General features: G+C 35.1%; 1 protein-coding gene across 4 annotated transcripts in view; it reads left to right on the top strand.

The window, feature by feature from the left end:
- Window positions 1–1,775: 1,775 nt before the first annotated feature.
- The window catches only part of LOC123520622 (plasminogen receptor (KT)-like), a 38,823-nt gene continuing 15,598 nt past the window's right edge, over window positions 1,776–25,000 (top strand). The window contains exons 1-4 of one of the 4 annotated variants that reach the window (XR_006679320.1): window positions 1,776–1,819; window positions 2,247–2,356; window positions 4,267–4,388; window positions 22,894–23,024. Coding sequence is in view for 3 of the 4 variants with exons in the window: in XM_045283070.1 (XP_045139005.1) it covers window positions 1,809–1,819; window positions 2,247–2,356; window positions 4,267–4,388; window positions 22,894–22,926 (276 nt within the window). In the remaining variant the exon portion in view is untranslated. Of the gene's footprint in view, window positions 1,820–2,246; window positions 2,357–4,266; window positions 4,671–22,893; window positions 23,025–25,000 lie in introns of those variants that run through there. The other 3 variants (XM_045283070.1, XM_045283073.1, XM_045283072.1) reach the window with 3 other exon arrangements.

The following is a 25,000-nucleotide window of genomic DNA, read 5'->3' as shown; positions in this document are numbered from 1 at the left end:
GCGATGTCATTCTATTGAAGGAAAACTGACTTTTTCCTGCTTCTCTCTCTCTCTCTCTCTCTCTCGACGCTTATGGTGTTATGTGATGCAAAGAATGATGTGAAGGTTTTGGGTATGCTTTGAGTGTGGGGTCACTTGGTGTTATATGAAGGTTGCTATTGCTTTGGATGTCAGTTGTGCGGTACATGATAGAGCCGCACTATAATAAATGTTAACGAGAAATATCGAACTCATTGGCACATTCTTATGGAGAGCTGAAGGTGCACGTCCTCACGTTCCTTTTGTTGAGGGTGTTGCTATATGGCGCCTGTAGCCCTGTACAAACTGACGGTGACGACTGCCACTCTATGTTAAATCCCAGCAGGACTATACCTAGAGGTCATAGGTTGTTCCTTTCCAATAACATAAGGAAAACATCCTTTACAATATTTTATTCATAAATCATAATAAATAGAACACAAATTATAAATGTCGTGTATGGATAATGATGATGGAAATTTTATATAAGGTTACTGAAGGATAGGTAAAAGAAAAAATACTGATGCTTTGATCTCAGCTGTTGATTGTGTGCTAATAGCGATAAGTAAGTAGTAACTGAAAGAAAAGAGAAAAGGATAGAAAAATGAGGATCTGAAAACATTTCTGTAGGTTAAGGTCACAAGAAGAAGAGGAAGAAGGAAGGAAGGAACGATGTGTGTGTATGTCAAGCTTTAGTTTTCGCTTTAAAGAACCCTACATTTTTTTCCAAGGCCAGCTTGTACTGTCAGGTGAGATAGTGTGTGAATATCCATTGTTTGTTATCCATAAGTGAGAAACATCTCACAGGACTCTATGCACCAACAATTTTCCCATTGCTGTAATCTGCGTTTTTTGAGGAAGTGAAGAAAACCTAGGATTTCTTCCTCCTTACGTTGTTCTTATGAACATTCTTATAGGAGCAGTATTGTGGTTGGCATGGCAAGTAGTAGAGCCTGAGAGTCACCATGTATGTATTATAACAGCGTTAAACTGTCAGTGTGTTGTGAAATATATCTTTAGGTTATGAGGTATAGGAGTGTTTCATGGCCTTAACTCGTTATAAGCTTGTTGCAGTGCACCGTATAGGTCATTACAGGCTTATTTTATTTTGATATGCTCCATACTAGTTTTGATTTTGACATACGGATGTGTTGCTGGTTTGATGTTATTCAAGTATCATACTCCTGCTTGAATGTTATATCTTACCACCTAATTAAAGGTTAGTCACCTCAGATAGCGCCAAGCCAGGTAAGTGGAGTAAATCTCTACTACTTTGCTCGTAATCACAGTAGCTATTGACACCCAATTTGGTTATGTCAAATGTTAGCTTGGGGTTCTATGAGGAAAAAAGTAACAAGTTTCCTCCATATTATGAAGTATTACAACTCTCCAACTTTAAAGCGAGATTATGATGAGCTCCCTTTGATCAGCAGCAAATCATAGGTATACCATCCTTAATTAAGGGTCAGGGTGGGGTCAAGGACGCGCCTGGACCTCTGTACAGCGTTGCCATGTTTCCCAAACCCGCGGTGTCTAACATTTGTGATACATATACAAATCATCACAAGGAAGGAAAATTCATATTAATGAAAGTTTGATAAACCCAGTATGATGTATCAAAGAAACAAACTTATTACCCATTAGGTATTTGCATGAGGCAGAAGAAGTGTGGCATAAATATTTGTCAGTGTTGCTTTAAAACCTTCGTGTACTTTATTAACTGACTGGAGTTGTGAGGTGGAAAGGTAATGTAACAATTCGGATCATTTTACGTTGTTGCAGCAATAGGAATGATAACTGGGTGAGTTCTTAGTCTTTTTTATAAACATTTTAGATTTTAAACAATCAGTATTCAGCTGTGGCATGAAAATATAGAAAGCGAAACTCTTTCCATGCTTTTCCTAAGTGCATTGATCTTAGAATCCTATGGGATACATATTCTTTTCATCTGTGAATGATCATATGTTGTAGAAATCAACTTGCTACAGCATCTCAAATATATTCAGTTAGATGAACTAATTCTTGAGGAGGAAATTGCTGAGCATGAAAATGAGGTTGCATCTCTTACAACTTCTTGAATTTCATAACACAGCTAAATAAAGTTTCAAAATAGTATATGAAGATAGATAATTTTTAAATATTTTCATCTCCAGCAATATTCTCAGAATCTTGTGTTACATCCTATATGTACTGTACCCCATGTTCATAAAGTCTTGTTTTTATTGTAGGTTTCGAAGGACTCGTAAACCTGGCACACTTGTACCTTTGCTTCCTCTATCTTTCATTCTGGCATACCAAGCTGACCTAGCATATGGATCGAAGCTCAACCGGATCAAAAGTGAGTATTATACTGCACAGTCTTATTTTTCAGTAGGTGAGTGTGAATTTAGTTTTATTTTTAAGTTTCTTCCTCATGCATCCATTCATAGTTCTTATCTATTTCATCTTCCTTTGCTGTTTGTCCTTTTCCTACCAATACCCATGTCCGCCTACTTACTTTTTGCTTCGGTTGAAAGAATATTCCATGTCAATCAGGTAGGCAGTGGCAAGGAAGACGGTGGCAGTGAGCGTAGGATCGGGCAGACATCCATACTTTGATTTGAATCCCACCAAGTACCACCTTGAAACTTTGCCATTTGTCAAGTGGTTTAAAGCTACCTACATGTCACCATGATACTCAGGTTCTAGGTGGTTACACCAAAGATGTACAGTGGTACCTTGAAATATGAATTTAATTCATTCCATGATGATCGTTGTATATAAAAAAAATCGTATATCAAATAAATTTTTCCCATAAAAATTAATGGAAATAGAATTAATTCGTTCTTGTGATACGAATTTACCCCCGCAAAAAAAAAATAATAAACATGCTTTAAATACCAACCAAATATATTAATATAAGATAAATACAATGTATATTGTATGCATTATATGAATGTACTATATTGCCCAAAATAAGAACTTAACCCGCAAAACTCAGGACACGTCGATAGACGTTCATCACGCAAGACTCAAAGCACGTCAATAGACGTTTCTTCCCGTTTTCTTTGCTTGTGAGCTGGCAACACTCATCAGGAGTAAACATGATCTACATCACTGTGTCACCAATGATGGATTGTGGGAGCGAAAGTGATTTCACGGTGTCTGATTCCACCACCTCTCCTGCATGCCTTACTTCTATACCTCGGGTCTCTTGCCATGTTGCGGGGAGACAACTTTTGAATGAGAGTGGTATCAGAACAAGAGAGAGAGAGAGAGAGAGAGAGAGAGAGAGAGAGAGATACAAGGGGCCCATTTTCTATCGCTCTAGCCAAGGCCGCTGAACCCGATCAGATGCAAGGTCACATAAACCGATGATAGCACCTTATTCAACCTGTGATATTTTGGTAACCATGACATCTAGAGACTTCTGGTTTTTTGCATTGCAAAGAGGAAGAGTTGCTTGTGCTTGTGGGCAGAACACCATTTGTACTCACTCATTTATTGAATTTCTAAGTGTAATCAGTAAGTGAATACAGGCTATTTTGTGTGTTTCTCGCCAAACTTTTACTTTTGGGACCCATGTTTATGGGATCTTGAGTTCACAAAACTTAAGAAAAAATACACACTGCCGAGGAGCACAGACACATACATGCACAAAGGATGAACAACGATACACAACGCTGGCTGAATGTTCAGGTGGATGCGGGTAGCCGAGCGATCGCTGCGCCACTTACTGATGGCTATTCGTATCTTAAAAATATCTTCGTAATTTCAAGGTGTAAATTATATGAAATTTTTCATCGTATATCAAAAAAATTGTATGTTGGGGCGTTCGTATCTCGAGGTATTACTGTACTTGGGTGGTGATATGGGCCCTGATATGGGTACCACTATAAACAAAATTGCCTCTTTGAAGAGTATTGGAAGCTTAACAGCGCTTCCAATACTCTTCAAGTTACCTATGGGTGCTATAGGCCAGGACATAAAAAAGAAAATAAATAATGTCCTTTCTTTGTTAGATAGATTTTTACCTAATATGCTGGTGGATAGGGATATACAGACATGTGAAATTATGATTCTGCATATAAATATATATATTGCTGAGTATTGCCTAACCAAAAAACATTTTAGTATTTTGTGTTAATGTAAATATTCAGAGTTATGCTAGTGCTCACAATTATGAATAGTCATGTGACAGACACATATAATAATTGAGAATGCATAAAAAAAAAAACTTAGTAATGTTGTACTGGTCATCTTTTACAGTGGAGGCTGAGAACATCCTTATGTTTGAGCGCGACCTAGTGTCAGTGCCTATGGGAGTCCCTACCCCATCCACCATCGATGAGGCTCGTGAGCGTCAGGAGGAAAATAAGCGACTTAACAAGGTTCATGAAGTCTTCATTTAAGTTTCCTTTAACTCACTTTTCCTTTTCTTTGCATGCTACATAATATTAATACAAGCACTAACCTACCTTGCCACTGAGTGGTTCCTATCAAACCATCTTTTGCTGGTGATTTTTGCTTGATTTACTTCTTGAATAAATATTGGAAGGTGTTATTTCTTATAGCTATAAATTCACATGTGAATCTTCATGCATTCAGGTACAAGTGCAGCAGTTACTGTCTTGAGACCAGAAAAAAAACATAAATACATGTAAATATGTTAATTTTTGTGTTATTATACTTATTTGCTGCTTTAGTCTTCAGAACATGGAGTTTGTATTATAAAACATTCAGTCAGTATGATCTTCATGATAAGACTCATCTTACCAGTGGAAGGAAAATGTATTGACTTCAATGATATAACATGCATAGACAGACTATTGATTTTGAGGATTCATATGAAACCCTGAGGAAATTAAGTTGCAGTGTTATTCTATTATTTGAAACACACACACACACACACACACACACACACACACACACACACACACACACACACACACACACACACACACACACACATCCTCTTAATGTGTAGCGCTTGTTCACTTAGCAGCAAATAGGTATGGAATGTAATTCGAGGGGGTTGTGGCATCATTTTCCCAGTGTGTGGAATGTGGTGTGGTCTCGGTCCTATCTGAAGATTGGTCTATGAGCTCAGAGCTCATTCCTTAATGGGGAAGGCTGGGTGGTATGACCAACATGCAACAGTGAATAAATAAACACACACACACACACACACCCGGTAGCTCAGTGCACTGGCTTTACTAGCCAGAAGACCAGGGTTCGATTCCCCGGCCGGGTGGAGATATTTGGGTGTGTCACGTGTAGCCCCTGTTCACCTAGCAGTGAGTAGGTATGGGATGTAAATCGAGGAGTTGTGACCTTGTTGTCCCGATGTGTGGTGTGTGCCTGGTCTCAGGCCTATCCGAAGATCGGAAATAATGAGCTCTGAGCTCGTTCCGTAGGGTAACGTCTGGCTGTCTCGTCAGAGACTGCAGCAGATCAAACAGTGAAACACACACACACACACACACACACACACACACACACACACACACACACACACACACACACACACACACACACAATTTGTTTGCTTATATGTTTATTCTCTCTCTCTCTCTCTCTCTCTCTCTCTCTCTCTCTCTCTCTCTCTCTCTCTCTCTCTCTCTCTCTCTTAATTCTAATAGTTGCTTCACACTTTACAAAAATCATTGATATATAATACTCTTGTATATGTTATGTATTAAATTATTTTATATAGTTATGTGAAAATATTTTCAGATGCATTTTACTTATATTGATTTGTTGTTGTGATTGTTGTTGTCCACTTTTTTTTTAAGAAGAGCCAAAGATTTCAGATTCATGTTAAATAATTTGAAAGTTACCTTGAAAATATGCCTTCATGAAATTTCTCAGAGAATTACAGCTAATTGTTTGAGATTTTCTCAGAGATTTTTTACAAGAAAGTTTAGAATATAAATATCTCAACCAATGATGTTTCTCACAGTTTTGCACATAGATTAAGAAAAAATATATGTTTCAGCTTATGATACGTCTCATACTTTTTCACTCTTAACAACTTACAATTTTCAGTAAGAATAATTCTTATCATTTTTAGCATCATGACAGTAATACATCCACATATCAAAGAAAAAAAATCATAAAATGAGAGTTAGTATAAGAAATTCAGTAAATAAAATTCCACATCCAGATTCTTCAGGGTAATAGCTGTTTTATGTTTAAGTAAGTTGTGACTGCTACATTTTGAATGAGTAGCCTGTTGTGTTAATAAATATCATCAGTTGCAGCTACATGTGTTCACACAATAGTGATCAAGATACAGACTTATCACAAATGGAGATTGCTGAAAAAGGTTAGGGTCTTCATGTTATGAACTTGTCTGCGTAAATGTTTAGAGAAAAACATTAAAATATTATATATATATATATATATATATATATATATATATATATATATATATATATATATATATATATATATATATGCCCTCAAAAGTGCTTCAAGGAAAATAACCAATTAACAAACAACTGTACTAATTACTTTTCTTTTCTGATTTGCATATAATTGTGCTCTGTATAGTTTCTTACTAAGGCACAATTTTAGTCCGGAAATTGAGAAATAAACAATGATGAGCACACTGCCATCTTAGCTCAATTTTAGGAGTTTTGGATACATATAAGAATGTTTTAATATATGATTGTAAGTCTTGGAAGACAGCCCCAGATTGCAGAAGCTCACCTACCACTGACTTCCTCTAAATGAATCTTAATGACATGTGCCATAATGGTTGCTATGTAACTGTTGTACAAAATTTTTTGTCTATTTGAAAGCTAAAGCATTCTATTGTCCACTCATCATTCAACAAATTGAGCCACACATTACTCTACCATCCCTTCACTTCTGTAATGTAATATATACCTCATTTTTGCTTTTTAGAAAGACAGCTTCAGTTTATTTATGCTTTTCTATCAAGCTGCAACTTCTAATATCAGTAAATGAGGAAGAAGTATTATTTAGACAGGAATGACAGACTGAAGACCATCTTAGTAACTAGCTAAAGATAGGCAATTTCTGCATTGTTTTAAGTCAAAACCAAATTGATGGATGTCTACTCTCTTCATTCCATACTTGTCTGCATGTTTTAATGTTATTGGAAAAAATAATTAAGATAAAACTACTCCACATTTTGTTGATAGGGAAGTAAGTGTTAATGTAAGATAATCAAATTTGATATTTCATAATTGAAAAGTCATTTTAGAATGTATTATATATATTTAAGTATGCATCTGATAATTTTATTCCCGACATATCTATGCCAATACTCACATTCAATTGCATTATGAAAGTAATGCATCATTATGAATTAACATTTCAGTGCTTCAAAGTACAAATGAGAGGATGAGTGCTTTGACTCGATTTAACTATATGAGCATTTTATTATATAACTTAACTTATTAAACAATATGAATATCTTTGATAAATAGGTGACAATAGTTACCAAGTAATGATCAAAATATTTCTTGAATGGTGCTAAAGTTCTCTATATTCTTTAGTGTTAAGTATATTTAGTGTTTTAAGACTTCTAGAAACCTGAAGTTTTTTATTTATTGATTGATTTTATTATTACTACTATTTTGATTTTAGATTTCTTTTTACTATGACCTGTACAGAGTACAATATGGAATAATTTCATTCTATATGGTATGAAATTGAATGTGGATAGCAGGGGTTGTACTACTAAGTGAGGAAAAGGAATTATATGGACTGTTACTTAATTATTTTCATTGGGTAGTAGCTTAAATGAGAACAGTGTGTAATGATCATTGATGATCATAGCAGAAATATGAATTGCATATATTTTATAATTCATTGTACTAAAATTGCATCATTTTACTTTAACTGTCCTGTTTTCTCTCCTGCATCACTTGGATAATTTTTTTTTTTTTTCATGGCCCAGCAGTACTGTGTTTTACATTGTATTCAGTGGGTGTGATATGTATGCATTAACCAGTATTTTTTTTTTTTTTTTTTTTTCATAAACAAATTTTTACATACATTTTATAATCCATTCTTCTAAATTTGCAGTATTTTACATCATCTGTTCTGTTTTCTCTCTCTCATCACTTGGATAGAAATTGTATATTTTATTTTTGTCTTATGGTATCATGGATAAGCACCACTCTGTGTTACATTGTATTCAATATGTGTGATATGTATCCAATAACCAATGTTTTTTTTTTTTTTTTTTGCACTTTCATTAGATTAATTGGTCTAATTTGCATTATCTTCTAAAGCTTTCTGAAATGCTTCAGAGTGGATGCCTATCTAAAAAAGAGAAAATACAGAGGAATTATGGGTAAAATCTTCCATTGAGTGTATTTTATAGGGATGTTAGAGAAATGTGTTGAAAGCTTATGAGAAATGAGGCCAAGATGTGCATTTACAAATTTTCCATGTGGCAATGTGGTTGGTGAGAATGATGTAACAAGTAAGAAGTACAAGTGAAGAAATTGAAGGCATTCATTTCCCTTGTGCTATGAGAACTTTCTCCATACATGAGAAAAGAGACACTTTACTTAGTGTTTGAGAAGTACAATGTTTAGTGATAATATGAGTTATTGGTGTTGACAATCTTGAGTGGTTTGACCATATCAGAAAAAGCAATATGAAATTCATGTTTCTGGTAGTTTTAAGAAAATATAAGCTAATAAGGAGATTGCAAAAAGCCAGTTGACGTACACAAGACAACTTTTGAGATGTCCTAGAAAGTGAATATGTAATTGGGTAACAGGTTTGCTATTAAGTGAATCAGTGAAGAAAGGGTTAATTATTCTTTTTGTCCTCTTCATGATGATGATTATGATTATGTCTCCATGACAAAAGCCAATTTGGTATTTTCAACCATAAAAACATGGGTTCTCTTACATTGCATACTTTCTCAACATATACTCATAGTATGATATTGTGCATCAGTAGATTATTCTCTCTCTCTCTCTCTCTCTCTCTCTCTCTCTCTCTCTCTCTCTCTCTCTCTCTCTCTCTCTCTCTCTCTCTCTCTCTCTCTCATGTATTGGGCTTAGCATTTCTAGTGTATTCATTGGCTTCTAGGAATGATGGAGCATGTTGGTGTGGAGAGAGAATTGTCTATATTCTTTAGTAGCTTAATAGGTACATTTGAATATGACATGTATGCATTTGTGAATTTTACACTACATATTGTAAATAACATACTGGAAGTAGTGTTCAGAAACTATTGGTTGGTCAGCCAGAGGTTCACTATCACAACAAGAACCAATAAAGCAATAAACCTGCATGGCAATAAAATTTCACTTTAATAGTACCTCTGAATGAAAAATTTCAGAATTTTCATATTGACGTGCATTTCTATGACGTCATAGTAAGATTGTTCATTTGTTTAAGTTTCAGTTTAAGTGAAATGTCATAAATCAAATCAAGATTGTGAAACATATTTAAAGGAATGCTTGACTGACAACAACTGAAACTACAAGGATATTGCAAAATGCATAATGTAATTATTATTATTATTTTATTTTATTTATTTTTTCCTTCTTCTGCCTGGAATCTACCAAATTCACCAAATGCTGATTTTGCATGAAAAAAAAAACACTAGAATACTCTAAAAATTTTAAAGTTCCTTTTTTATCTAGATTGTTTTATATTTTTGCTACACTACATTTAGTGCCATTCATCTGACTTATATTTTTATATGCCAAACAGCATTTGTGAATATTTTTCATGGCCATAAAATAGTAGTCTTGTCCTTGTAAGATGGAAGGCCTTCTTTTCTAAACTTGCTTTGTTCTTTTCTGTCTTCCCTCATTAATACTTCATAATATCAAGCTTAAATTTATCAGAACCTCACCTTCAGTATGTTGGATATGTATCAATGCCATATTAAGATATGATAGACATTACACTTACCTGCTATATTATGTGTTTCTCTGCATGTCTATTGACTACCACATGTGTCAGGTCTGGGTAGAGAGCGTGTTATAACTACTGCTGTTGTTCCACTAACTGCACCGCCTCAAATTTTTCAAATCAATATTTATTCTTTATTTTTCCTCTTTGGCATACTTATTGTTTTAGACTTCTGTCCTTAGAGGCAAAAATCATGTGATTTGAGCAATGTTTGACTTACCAGTAGTAGACTATGATAGAGGAACTCAAGCTAACATTTTGGCGGGAGTATACAGTAAGTTTATTGTTACTATATATATATATATATATATATATATATATATATATATATATATATATATATATATATATATATATATATATATATATACACACACACACACACACACACACACACACACACACACACACACACACACACACACACACACACACACACACACACACACATATACAGTAAGTCCTCGTTATATGGTACATATGAGGAGTCTCGTGCTGAAGTAGCGTAACCGCCACCCTGACCGTTTTTGAGTTAGTACCGGTTCCCGGTAGATGGCAGTCTCGTACGCCACGTGACAACAAAGAAACACCCGATAGCCACCTCTATGACCCCAAGGCAGAGGGTTTAGAGTCAGGTACCAACATGCAATAAATGTGTGGAGGAGGTCTGAAATTTCAGAGTTGAAGTACCTTATGAGCCACCACAAGCTAGCGAATGGGAGCGCGCTTTGCGGGAAAGCCACCACTCAACCAATCATAGCCACGTTATCATCCCGCTTCTTCAGTCAGGTGGTGCAATTCTTACAACACGTGTTGCATCTCCGTGGGATCTTCCTGGGAACTCTCCCTGTTTTCAGCCATTTATCTTGTGGATTTACCTGCCAAAATGAGTGACCAGAGTGGAGGGGAGGTGTCAGTGCTTAAGGCGAGTAAGCATAGACGACTGGAGACGTGGAAAAAAAACGTGAGGAAGGCGAAGAGAAACCGAGGTGAGGAGTATGTGAGTCAGGGAGGGAAGGTTGTGGCGGCACAAAAGGTTGGCCCAGATTGTAAGTGCAAAAATAAGTGTTTTGCCAAGGTTGGTGCTGATAATATTAAAGTGATATTTGATGCCTTTTGGGCCATGGACAGTCATGATTATTAATAATTAGATTTTTTAAGATTTGGTCATTTTTCACACCCTAACATGTAATTTCTAGTATTATCCAACATTTTTTCATTGAAAAGTACATAATAGAAGTTTCTAACAGTTAATTCCTCCCTGGTTTGACACCGTTTCTATTGATGGTTGATGTTTCGAGGGATTTTTTTGTGAAAATGGCATTTATTCATCCCAATACCCATTTCATGTGAAAGCTGGTTTTAAAAGCTTTCCATTGATTGTTGTATAATACATTACGTTTTCATACATTTTCGATCGCGTTATCATTGTCTAACTTTAAGGACGTTTTTCTCAAAACTATGTTAGTGGCAGTTACGCTCCTTCAGCATGAGATGCCTCATATGCGTTCCTGAAAACCTTACTGGAAATTGAAATTATCATATACCAAACCCATTATAACATGTAATAATAGAGGATGTGTTCCAGCACGTCAAAAGTCACCCCTACAGACATGAAAATACATGAAAATAGTCATATAAGATAATGTAAAGTATTGCGCAAAAGAAATAAACAAATTGTTTTTATTTACCTTTCACTCGCCACGTATTCTATTAGATGATGTCCTTTCCGAGCATTTCATCCTTTACTCATCTTCCGCTGAGTGGGCAGACAAGGCTCTGCTCTGCAGATCCATTACATTCTCCCCAACTTTTTTTTATAGCCTCACGATTCTTTAACACCGTCCAGACTGTCAGCTGGGCTAGGCCCAAGTTTCGACATACCTTCTCCCTACTCTTTCCTCTTCAAAATATATAATTTTACCTCCAATGTCAGACTACTCCTCTTTCACTTTGCCTTTTCAACTCCAGCAATGTCTGCAGAATGTTTTGGGGCCATTATAGGTGTGTCACTGTGCGTTGTGATAATAATATCAACAAAAAAACATGTGTAAGGATTTCAGAGACTGATTGTTGTGGTGGCATGGTGGCGCTACGGTACGGCGTAAACAAAACACAGGTGGATACCGTATCTGAATTTTTCTTACTGTAAATAGAATCGAGGGTAGTAATTACCAAACACCGTAACTGTGAATTTACCTGATAACGAAGTACTGTATAAGGAGGACTTAATATACATATATATATATATATATATATATATATATATATATATATATATATATATATATATATACACACACAATAAGTCCTCGTTATACGGTAGTTCTTTATCTGGTAAATTCACAGTTACGGTATTTGGAAATTACTACCCTCGATTTGATATACAGTAAGAAAAATTCACAGATACGATATCTGCTCATTTCATCCGATAGGGCCAAGCGCGGGGGAGCAGGGGTGATGACATCATCCACGCCACACCTCCCCGCCAATCACAGTACTGACTTTAACTTGACCACCCTTGGAGCCTGTTATCTCTTCCTCTCCCCCCACCTTTTTTAACTGCATTACATATTACTTACATGCATTACTAATTAGATGAATAAATGGAATATTAAAGGGTCTATTGTAAACACAAATATATTCATAATAATCATGGCAAACACTAAAAGCCTACTACCAGCGGCGAACCATGCAGCAACTGATAAAGGGCACAGATGGGCCTGGCAAGCCCACTATCAGTGAATGGTGGAAGTAGTATAACATCAAGCACGCCTTAGATAACATCAAGTCATCTTGGGACGAAGTGAAGACGTCTACCATGAGCTTGGCGTAGAATAAAGTATAGCCAGAATGCGCTCATGACTTCTCAGGCTTTACTGAAGACGACATTGATGCGATCAGAAGTGACATAGTAAATCTGTGCCATAGGGCTGGCTTCGATGAAGTTGATGATGATGATGTTCAAGATCATTTGGAAAGCCATGCTGAATCTCTCTCAAATGATGAACTTGTAGAGCTAGACAAGGCGAGGAAGAAGAACATGTACATGGCCTGGACATCAAAACTCTTAGAGAATGTCTCGGTGGTATCGAAAAAACTCTGGAAACCCTGAAGGAATGTCACCCAAATCCTGCCAGGAGTAGCAAAGTGGCTGCTCATGACAGAAAAGTGTCAAGATTTATCAAGAAATCTATGATGAAAAAACAAGAAAAACTTAACAGACCTCCATCTACTCATTCTTCAAGCCAGTCAGACATGTCGTCCCTGTCACACCTGCCGACTCTTCTACAGCTGGCCTTTCCTCAATATCCTCCTTCTTCAAACCATTGAAACGTGCCGACCCTGCTACAGCTAGCCCTTCTACATCTGCTTTCGACAGTGCAGATGATGTCGTCTTATCCTCATCTGCCCACTCAGCAAAAAATGAGTAAGGGCTGAAATCCCTACTGTCCCTTAGCCTCGGCAAAGACATCATCTGATAGAATACCTGGTGATTGAAAGGTAAATAAAAACATTTTGTTTATTTCTTTTGTGCAGTACTTTACTCTTTTATTATTTTATTTAATGATTATTTTCATGTATTTTCATTCCTGTAGGGGTGACTTTTGACATGCTGGAACTCATTCCCTATTATTACATGTTATAATGGGTTCGGTGTATGGTAAATTCGATATGCGGTAAGGTTTTCAGGAACACATGTGTACCATATAACGAGGACTTACTGTATATGTGTATATATATATATATATATATATATATATATATATATATATATATATATATATATATATATATATATATATATATATATATATATATATATATATATATATATATATATATATATATATATATATATATATATATATATATATATATATATATATATATATATATATATATATATATATATATATATATATATATATATATATATATATATATATATATATATATATATATATATATATATATATATATATATATATATATATATATATATATATATATATATATATATATATATATATATATATATATATATATATATATATATATATATATATATATATATATATATATATATATATATATATATATATATATATATATATATATATATATATATATATATATATATATATATATATATATATATATATATATATATATATATATATATATATATATATATATATATATATATATATATATATAGTCAGGTAAAAAGTAAATTGCCAAAGACTTGTTAGTTCTGCTACAAAAAAAAAAAAATGGTTTTCCAGTCCAGTCAACAGGCTTTCATCGTGTAGAAGTTACAAGGAGCAGAAGTTATATTTCCGTCTGTGATTATAATGGATTTTATGTTTTTATACTCTCATTACTTCATAATGTAGTATCTACAAATCACTTGTATAAGAGACAATATCTAAATGCCATTTTTTCTGCATTTCAAAAAGCAGTGAGACTGACCTTGGCTCTCTCTCTCTCTCTCTCTCTCTCTCTCTCTCTCTCTCTCTCTCTCTCTCTCTCTCTCTCTCTCTCTCTCTCTCTCTCTCTCTCTCTCTCTCTCTCTCTCTCTCTCTCTCTCTCTCTCTCTCTCTCTCTCACTCACTCACTCACTCACTCACTCACTCACTCACTCACTCACTCACTCACTCACTCACTCACTCACTCACTCACTCTCTCTCTCTCTCTCTCTCTCTCTCTCTCTCTCTCTCTCTCTCTCTCTCTCTCTCTCTCTCTCTCTCTCTCTCTCTCTCTCTCTCTCTCTCTCTCTCTCTCTCTCTCTCTCTCTCTCTCTCACACACACACACACACACACACACACACACACACACACACACACACACACACACACACACACACACACACACACACACACACACACACACACACACATTAAATGATGAAGTTGTTGCAGCACATAATGTGTATAGCTTTAAAGAAAAATGAGAAGTAGAGATATGGAGACAGGACACTATGAGCCCTACTCAAACCCTGTACGCTACAATTAGGTAAACACACACATATAAACACACACACACATTTGAAATGATTGAAGTGAGGACATAACAAACAAGAAAGGAACTAAAGTCTTTGTTGTGGAATATATCCCATCAAAGACAAGTTCATGGGAGATAGAAGATTATGGTACTGTATTGGATGACATAAAAAATAGTTAGGACAGAATAATGAGTAAGACTGGTAGGGTAATACTGGAGGAAAGGAAGGGGAAAAATTTGGAGGCGTAATATATGATGAAGATATGAATATGTTAAGATATGAAAAGAACATAGAAAATATGAGGCATGCAGAGACAAAGGGGTGAACTCACCTATTCAACAATTTTTAGTTAAGGGCAGAATGAGAGAGGTGTAACACTTCTTGATAACTCAGCATAGGTTGCCAAGTTAAATTGAACCATGTAGCAGAGATATAGATTTGTCATCAATAAGATATAATGAAAGGAAATAATTGAAAAATTAGAGGTAGATGGCAAAGAATATGAAGATACGTATTGAGGATATGGTCGAAATGATGAGTGATGCCTTTCAGTCAGTCTTCACCAAAGAAGGTTAAGGTGCAGTGGTTAATTCTTTTGAAGTTAAATGCAAATATGAATGAAATACAGAATAATATGAAGAAGGTAGAAGTAAATAAAGTGCAAGGATCATATGGTACATCAAACTAGGTTTTAAAAGGAATTTAAGTCAGTTGGTAGACAAAATACATCATTGTTATGTATTCATTGAAAGAGATCAAAGCACCATGAAATTGGAAAAAGGCTGATATTTTACTGATATTTAAATTGAAAGATAAGTAAATGATAAACAATTTGCATTTCATAGAGGGAAATCATGTATAACTAACCAGTGAGTTTTCGCTCAAGAATAATTGACTTAACACAGGAGAGTGAGATGAATGGGTAGATGGTATGTACCTGGATTTTAAGAAAGGCCTTTGACAAAGTGCCACATAAGGAACTCATGTGGAATATGTAGGACATTGGTGGAGTGGGATGCAGATTATTGAAGTGAATGGAGGATTTCCTAAGCAACAAAGAAATGAGAATCAGATCAAATGACATCAAAATTCAACTTGGAGGAAAAGTCATAAATGGAGTATGCACCTTATGGTTTAGTATTGTCTGCAGTCATGTTCACAGTACATATTAATGATATGACAGAAGAGATCAACAGCTACATGAGTTTGTTTGCAGATTATATTAAGTTCATGAAAAAAAAAATGAAAAAAATATATAGCACTGTTTATGTTCTCATGGCACTACTCCAAAATTATGTGTTTGGTCCTTTAAAAGAAAGTTATATATATATATATATATATATATATATATATATATATATATATATATATATATATATATATATATATATATATATATATATATATATATATATATATATATATATATATATATATATATATATATATATATATATATATATATATATATATATATAATGTGTAGACAAGACATGAAAAATGTAGTTTTCCAGCAATAGTAGCTGATACATGAAGCTATCCAAACAAAGGATGTAGTACAAGCAAAATCTGCTCATAATATCAAGGCCAAGTTACACCTTAATAGATATAATGGCAGGACGGGACCGCCGTGGTGCAATGGGACTGCGCGCGCTTTGTGGGCCCCATGGTTCTCAAGCGCACTGGTTCGAATCCTGTCCACGTTCCGAGGTTAGGAAGGGCATCCACTCGGGGTAACGGTTCCCAAATGCCAAAACCAAAGTCCTCCTGACTCCTCTGTCAGGAGGCACCGTCCTAGCCCTAATGTAATAGGGGAACCGGACGTAAACTGAAAAGAAAAGATATAGTGGCAGGACAAAATAAGCATAGCTCCTTTCCAGCACAACACAAGGAGGTAATCACACACACACAAACACACACACGCACGCACGCACGCACGCATGCATGCACGCACACACACACACACACGCACACACACCCATGCACGCACGCACGCACGCACACGCACGCACACACACACACAGGTACGGGATGTAAATCGAGGAGTTGTGACCTTGTTGTCCCGGTGTGTGGTGTGTGCCTGGTCTCAGGCCTATCCGAAGATCGGAAATAATGAGCTCTGAGCTCGTTCCGTAGGGTAACGTCTGGCTGTCTCGTCAGAGACTGCAGCAGATCAAACAGTGGAACACACACACACACACACACACACACACACACACACACACACACACACACACACACACACACACACACACACACACACACACACACAATAAGAACTAAAAATGACTTATGGAGGTACTGTGCAAAGGACTGTGTGAAATATTAAGTCCAAGTTTTAGTGAGCATTGAAATTAATTGCTTAAGAAAAGAAAAAAAAAAAAAAAAAGAACCAAGGTTTGGGAAATAATGTTACAAGAGGGAAAGGAAAGTAAGCGTGAGAAGGAAGTTAATTATACTCTTTGGATGAAGGAAAATTTAAAGAGCTATTGAGAGAAAGAAGTGTTTTTCTTGGTGTTCATGTTTAAGTGTTTCTTGTTGAGGGTACAAATAGATGAGAAGGAAATGAAGAATGTTAAAGAAACAAAGTAGGTTATTAGGATGAAGACATATTCTAGGATGAGAAGTAGTAGGATGGGTCCTAATACTGATGGGGAAACTTGTCCCATAAAAGTGGAACTGTCTCTAACATTAGAGGAAAGTAATAGTTTATGTTGAAAGGAATCAGAGCCTGGGAAAAAATAAATGGAAACCATTTAACTAGTAATGATATTGAGGAACAAGAGGATATGAGTACAAAAGAATTTTTGGGTTACATTTAGAAACTTAGCATTCAGAGTAGAAGTATTGATAGTACTAGAATGAAGTAGAAACAAAGATTGTGGTAGTAAGAAATAATTGTATATTCCAGGCCAAGTTGAATAATTATAGACCTGAAGAGAAGATTAGACAATATGAGCCTAATGTAAACATTGAAATCTAAAACTAGTTCAGTATACACACACACACACACACACACACACACACACACACACACACACACACACACACACACACACACACACACACACACACACACACAGAAGATCAGGATGAGGCAGTGTATGAAGGATATTGAAAAATACAGTTTTCCACACAGAACGGTGGAAAAATGGAATGCATTGGATAATGAAATTGTCACAGCACAGTGTGCATAACTTTAAAGAAAAACTATATAATTGGAGATACGGAGACAGGACACTATGAGCCCCGCTCGAAACCTGTACAATGCAACTATGTTAATACACACACACACACACACACACACACACACACACACACACACACACACACACACACACACACACACACACACACACACACACACACACATTGGAGGAAAAGAAATCTATAGCATCTTAGGAGAGTGAAATATATAGTTAGGCAGTCAGAGCTGCATGGCAAGTTGAAGTGCGTACTTACCATATGTGTCATTAACTGGTGATATTGCCATAGAAGTGTTCTATTGAGGTAGCATATGTGTAAGACATAATGACAAAACACATGTCAGATTGTAAAGTGGCATTCATGTCACTAATATCAGTTGTCTCTAGTGTCACACTTAGCTATTATTTGTTATGGCTTGTTGTGTCAAAAATACTTACAAAAAGATAGAAATATATTGATATAACATAAAGGAAAAGAAAAATGGTTGCCTTAAGTGAAAGATGTGCTACAGTGGCCTTCATGGTAATCATATTCCAGAAAGCTGAAGCTCAAACATAGAGTTCATAATTTTACATTTGATATTGAATTCAGTTCTCTTTGCTTACCTTATGCCTTTAAATCAATGCATTTTCCTTATTTAGCTTCAGCATTCATAACATTTTAAGGATTAGAAAATATAGAATTATTATTCACCATTTTTAAGGTTTTCAAATGTAAAGAATATCATTCACTGTTCTTGCATTCTTGGGTATATGGACATTGTTAACAGGTAAATTTTTGTAGTAAGTCTTGTGATTTTATCAAACTTTCACTTGTTTATTTCTCTCAAAATGTGTAAGGTTAACTTATGACATGGGAGTCATTCTTTGAAATTGTTGTAGTGCAGTGTAGTGCAGAGGAACTTCTTCATTGAATGTTAGCAGATTATATCTGCATTGATTATATTTTGATGTACTATTTTGTGGATAATGTGGATAATTAACGGAGTACTTTTCGATGTTGGTCACATTGTGAAAGTTGTGCCAGATCGTCCTCAGTGTTCTTATGGTGACTTTCTTGTAATTGTTAGGGTAAGAGTGTTTTTGTTATATTAGTGGAAGGAAGTCAACTTAGTGTAGGCATGTTGTTGAACTATAATAAATTGATCTATTAGTTAATATTTTCGATACCAGTTCCCTTTAGTAATAATTGAAAAAAATATAGTACATACAAACATATTTTCTTGAAGTTTCTTATTTTAGGAAATCTTTGCATATTGCTAGTAGCATAATTTCTAAAGCTGTATTTGATACAATAGATACATTTTGAAATAAAGAACAAGAAGTGAGTGTGAAAATGTGGGAATATAAGTTTTTTCACTTTTGCAATGCATATCATTAAACACTAATGGTATAACTGTAAATAAACTCAAACATCTCTTGGTTAAAGTTTTAGTGTTAAATTCTCTCTTTTGGGATATTGGATATCAGGAAACAATGCTAGTGGGTTATCTAATGCAACACAATAATAATGAATACATAAATATTGAAATGAAGGAAGCAAGCATCAGAAGCTTAAGTCAGTAAGCAGGGAACCTTTTGCAGGACATGACGATGGAGGGAAAGCCAGATAAGGATGAAATGGGAGTTGTCACAGATATCACCAGGACTTTCAAAGTGATCAAAATTTACTTAACCCATAGTGATAACTTATGGTTTGACTGATATTGTGTCTGAATACCATGCTATTCTGATGTTCCTTATGTGAGCTTTCTCCAGCAAGAACACTTCTTTTGTTAAATTTATCCCACCTTCAGATTAATTTCTGTTTCCATGATGCATCAAGGAAGATGTATATTATAGGAGGAAGTGAATTAACACAATGTAGTCTCTTTGCAGTAAACTTGGAAATATGAGATGGCTAGGATTATACTGTATTGCAGATTTTCGTGATATGATAGAGGAGAAAGTTTAAACGAAAGATAACTCAGTTATTTCATTGTTTGAACAAAAGATATATATTATATGAATGTATGTGTTTATATGTACAGTAGACCCACGATATAATGGATGATATGGGGACAGCGGTCTGTCGTTATATCTGAAGATTCGTTATATCCGATGAAAATACCGGACAGATCCATAATATCCAGATATCTGTCCAGTATTTATACCCGCCGCGGCACACCACGTGGAGTTCCTGCAACATGTTATCGGACGATGCCCTCGCTATAATGGACGAAAGTCCGTTATAACAAATGAAAATCCGTTGTAGCAAGGGTTTGTCCGGTCAGGTTTTTGTCCGTTATATCCAAAATGTGGCATATCGAGATCTGTTATGTTGAGGGTTTACTTTACAGATATGAAAATGTATTCACATGCTTTTATATTCATAAAGGCAAATCACTATACATACTTACAGTAAAAGTGCAATCAATTTTTTATTTACACATGTTTGAATAATGTGATTTCAATTTATATTTAAGGAGATATGATTGAATAATGCAATTTATTCAATTTAATGCGGTTTGAATAATGCAATTTATTCAATTTAACGTGATTTAAATTTACTTGATGGCGTCACATGCATCCACACTGTTTTTTGGGGGAACTGCACTGAGACAGCTTCGTAAATAATACCTTCCACCTTTGTCAGTTGAAGGATACCATTTGGGGAAAATCAGTATTCTTAAGCATGAACACTGCCTTCCTGCATGTTGGGAAGGCAACGACGAGGCAAGATTTACCTTGAATACCTTCGCTACAAAGGGAATCAAGACCCATGTCTTTGTCCTTAGCTCTGCATAAATTTTCCCTACATACCTATTATTTTTAGTTTTTTGTTAACTAAATGATTTTAGAAACAAAAATATTTTGCAAAAATTATAATTGGAACCAAAGCCAGAAACAACAACAACAACATCACTGCCGCCTGCTTCAACCACCACATCTTCATCTCAGAAGTTTTCTATCAGAATTCTACTTAGCTTAAGATCAGTTGTATGCCTTTATTGCTTGATAAGTACCCATTTATGTAGATAACTGATGGACTGTCCTCTTCCCATAGCCTGCATAGTTGAAGGAGGTGGCGGTTCTCTCCTGTGTTAAGACCACTATACGGCCATCTGTGCTTTTATTTAGAAGCATTTTTTTCCTGGCTCACCAATTCTATTAGTAAATCATGTTCTGCAGCTGTAAAATTTTCCATGTTGCCAATGTTGGAGAGGTGAGGCAGTGTGGTCTGAACTCTGTGGCTCAATCAGCTGAGGTGATGGTAAAGAAACACTGGTACCAACCACCACCAAATTATACTCATGGTTTATTTCATTAAACACATTAATAATAAATGTATGAATATGGGATAGTATTCCTGGCATATAAAATCTTACAACAAATTTCGTTGAATTAATATTTTTCCAATCTCCTGGACAAAAAAGGTGCTCAAGTGAGAATGTGTTTTTATTGTTTCTATGATATACTGATGTATTAATAGGTTTTTTTTTTTAAAGTATGAGTAACAAAATCCTCAAAATAGGCAGACTTTCCCAGTGGCCAGGTACATAACCTCCCCTCCCCCATTACCATTGTTTTCTTTGGGAAAATTTTATTTGAATGATGTGGTTTTGAGTAACGTAGCATCTCCAGAATTGTAACCTTTGCGTTTATCGAGAGTTAACTGTGCTATGAAAATATGGAGAATATGTATGTTTACAAGTAAGAGATCATGAGTTCAACTCCCAAACCTTTTCCACATTGTAGTCAGAGTTTTAAATAGCAGGGAACAGATACAGAAGGCAAGCTTAGAATTTGTAAATGCAATCTGACAAGCCTAAGAGGCCCAAAGCTAGCAAAATGAAGCACATGGCTTGATTTTCCCTTCCATCAGAGAGGATCAATCCTGCAGTATGAAATACACCTTTCATTTAAGAAGATTATTATTCTGTGGTGGATTTGTATAGTTTCATGAAGACCAACAAAATACAGTTATGCAGGCATATTGTAGAAAATGCTGTCATTTGATATGAATAATGCTTGTAGAAACTGGTGAAAAAGTTCCATGCTTTAGGTTGTGTTTTATCATATCACCAACCAACTACATGTTTCATTTACTTATTTATTCTTTCACTGTGTTTCATTTGTTTTAGAGATATTATTTGTTAGACTTAAGAGTGTAACATTTTTTTTTACATGTACTGTATCAGTATCTGACTCATCATTGCACGGGAAAACTAGCCAGTGAATGTGTATTCCCAGGCTACAGAGGAATAAGCTTGTCTGAATCTATCATCTCAGGTACATCACAAACTACTTGACTAATCATGTAATTTTACCTGACACCTGTTTCTTGTGTTATTTCTTCAACAGAAGAGCCGTAACAGAAGATTCTTCATTTTGCTCTTCTTCATACCTTCTATCTCCATTCATCATATCCTTTCCCACTTTCTTCCATATTCCAGCTCTGTCATCCTATTTTGTTCAGGATCTTTGTATGTCTGTCATTTTCTCTTTTTTTGTGTATCATTTTGATTTACTTTCTTCACTTACAACACTCATTCAATAGTTTGCCCTTATCGAACATAGAAAAAGCATATTTCATATACAGTACTATACTTTCATTGTTTTAAATGTCTTGCAAACATATCCCACATTGTTACTCAATCATTCCTGTCCAATGCCTTTTCCAAATCCATAAAAGCAGCATGATTTTACTGACATTTATTAGATTGTATTTCATTCCTCTTTTCAATGCAAAAAAATCTAAGCTATGGCATTTCTACGACAGGCTCTTCATCAGCATCGTAGTGGGTATTACTAGCCCACTCCTCCCACACCGCTACTCTTCTTACTTTCCTTTGTACATTCGTCAGTTCCAAGATATTTGGAAAGATTAGAAATGGGAGACTTTCAGTAAAGGTTTGTCACTGTGTGGTTTTGCAATAAGGCTTAGCTGAAGGATAATAATGGAAGGAATATATTCAGTTACTTTAGCATTTATGTGCATTTACATGTTTTATATTCTTATACATTTCTTCCTGGAGAAATGCTGGAACAATTATGTATGATTAGGGATAGAAAGTTGATATTACTTACTCTGGCTATAAGTTGATGTGTGAACATAATTTTTTTACCTGTTGTTATATGACTAAGGCTGACTTGTGCAAACATGAAACCTGGCTTCAAATCATTATAAATGTTATTCTTCACTGTACTTTAACTCAACATACTTTATCTTGAAAGATGAAAGGAAAACCAGCGCATTGCAGTTTCTTATTACTCCATGACAAGGACGGAAAGATGTTCAACATTTTACTTTTGTCACAAGACTTTCACTTCTAAATGCCATGCAGAGGCTTTTTGCATACTGTGGTTCATTATAAGCCATAAAATAAAGGATTAAAACTGCAGCTGTTGAAGGTGCCAAAGCTACTGGGCAGTATGTTGTCATAGCTTCAGGGAAAAAATGTAAATGTTTGCAGGAATCAACATGAAAATAATTGTAGCAAGTTGTTGTAGTTGTGTTGCCTTATATAGCTATATAAAACTACATAGTTTGGTAATTGAACTCAAACCCAATAGCAGCAGTCCTGAGAGAGAATCATTTAATATCAGGACCATGATAGTACAAACGAAGTATCTGAAAAACATTGTGGGTCAGTAATTTCCTTCTAACATTTTCCTCTTTTGATTGCTTGCACAGTTTGTCTCAGCTGCTGCTGTTAGTCTCTCACAGCTTGTACATAGGTTGGTGTCAGGATTCTGTGGCAGTACATTGATGTCTTTTCTTTAAATAGATCCTAAAATTGCATAGAATCATTTATTTTTCTGAATGCATTAAATTACATTATTTGCTTCTATTTCAGCCATACTAATGCTTGATGTGGCTATTGTAATCTGATCTCCTATATATAAGGAAAAAAACTCTGTAACTTGTTTATTAGAATATGTATAATTTATGAAGTTCATGTAGGCTTTGGAAAAGTCTTTTGTGGGAAGTTTACAGCTGTTATTGAGGACTTAATTCATGGATATTTTTCTGAAGTGTGCATATGTTAATTAGTGAGTTTATAAGTAAAAATAAGATTAAATTAAAATGTAGTACAATATTTTTTTTTTATTTTTTTTTATAATAGTACAAGTAATATTTACTATACTTTATGGTAGGTCAGTAAAACTCAATGATGAATGTATTTGTGATCCCTCAGTATCACTACAAACTCCCACAATCACTTTGGTACTGACAGAAGCATCCCAGCCACCATGCTTAGATCTTGCAGTTTATATCCTGGTTTATATCCTTCTGCTTTAATTCCCTGACAATTGGCCAAGCTCATAAGTAAAATTTTCCAGAGTCACTAATTTTTCTGCTAACGTTTTATTAATTTACTTTTATTCTTGTCTAAGTTTTGAATATTGAAATGAAAACATTGATGAATTGTTTGCATCTCCTAAGCAGCTAACTATTGAAATAGCAAGGTACATGGAATGAATCTCTCTCTCTCTCTCTCTCTCTCTCTCTCTCTCTCTCTCTCTCTCTCTCTCTCTCTCTCTCTCTCTCTCTCTCTCTCTCTCTCTCTCTCATTAATCCATTAGGTAGTGATAAGAAGTCAGCACTTTTTTGGTATGATAAGGTGATAACCACTTAACCATTGCAAGACACATAGGAGAACAAAGTGAATGTTTTAGAGTTGCCATTAGTGTTAAATTTCTGCTACTTCCTGATATGTTGTATACATGCACACCTTGCTCGTACCATATATCCACTGCTTTAGTTAACATTATACAATCTACTTTTTCTTGACTGATTGACTTCCTGAAGCTGCCATGCTCCTTTAAGTGTAGACTGTGCTTGCAACTTGTCATAATTATTCTGTTCTTTATGCACTTGTTGG

This window comes from Portunus trituberculatus, chromosome 47 (assembly GCF_017591435.1).
Source record: "Portunus trituberculatus isolate SZX2019 chromosome 47, ASM1759143v1, whole genome shotgun sequence".
NCBI lineage: Eukaryota > Metazoa > Arthropoda > Malacostraca > Decapoda > Portunidae > Portunus > Portunus trituberculatus.
The sequence above is the reverse complement of the archived record's forward strand: the minus strand, read 5'-3'. Positions and strand labels throughout refer to the sequence as shown.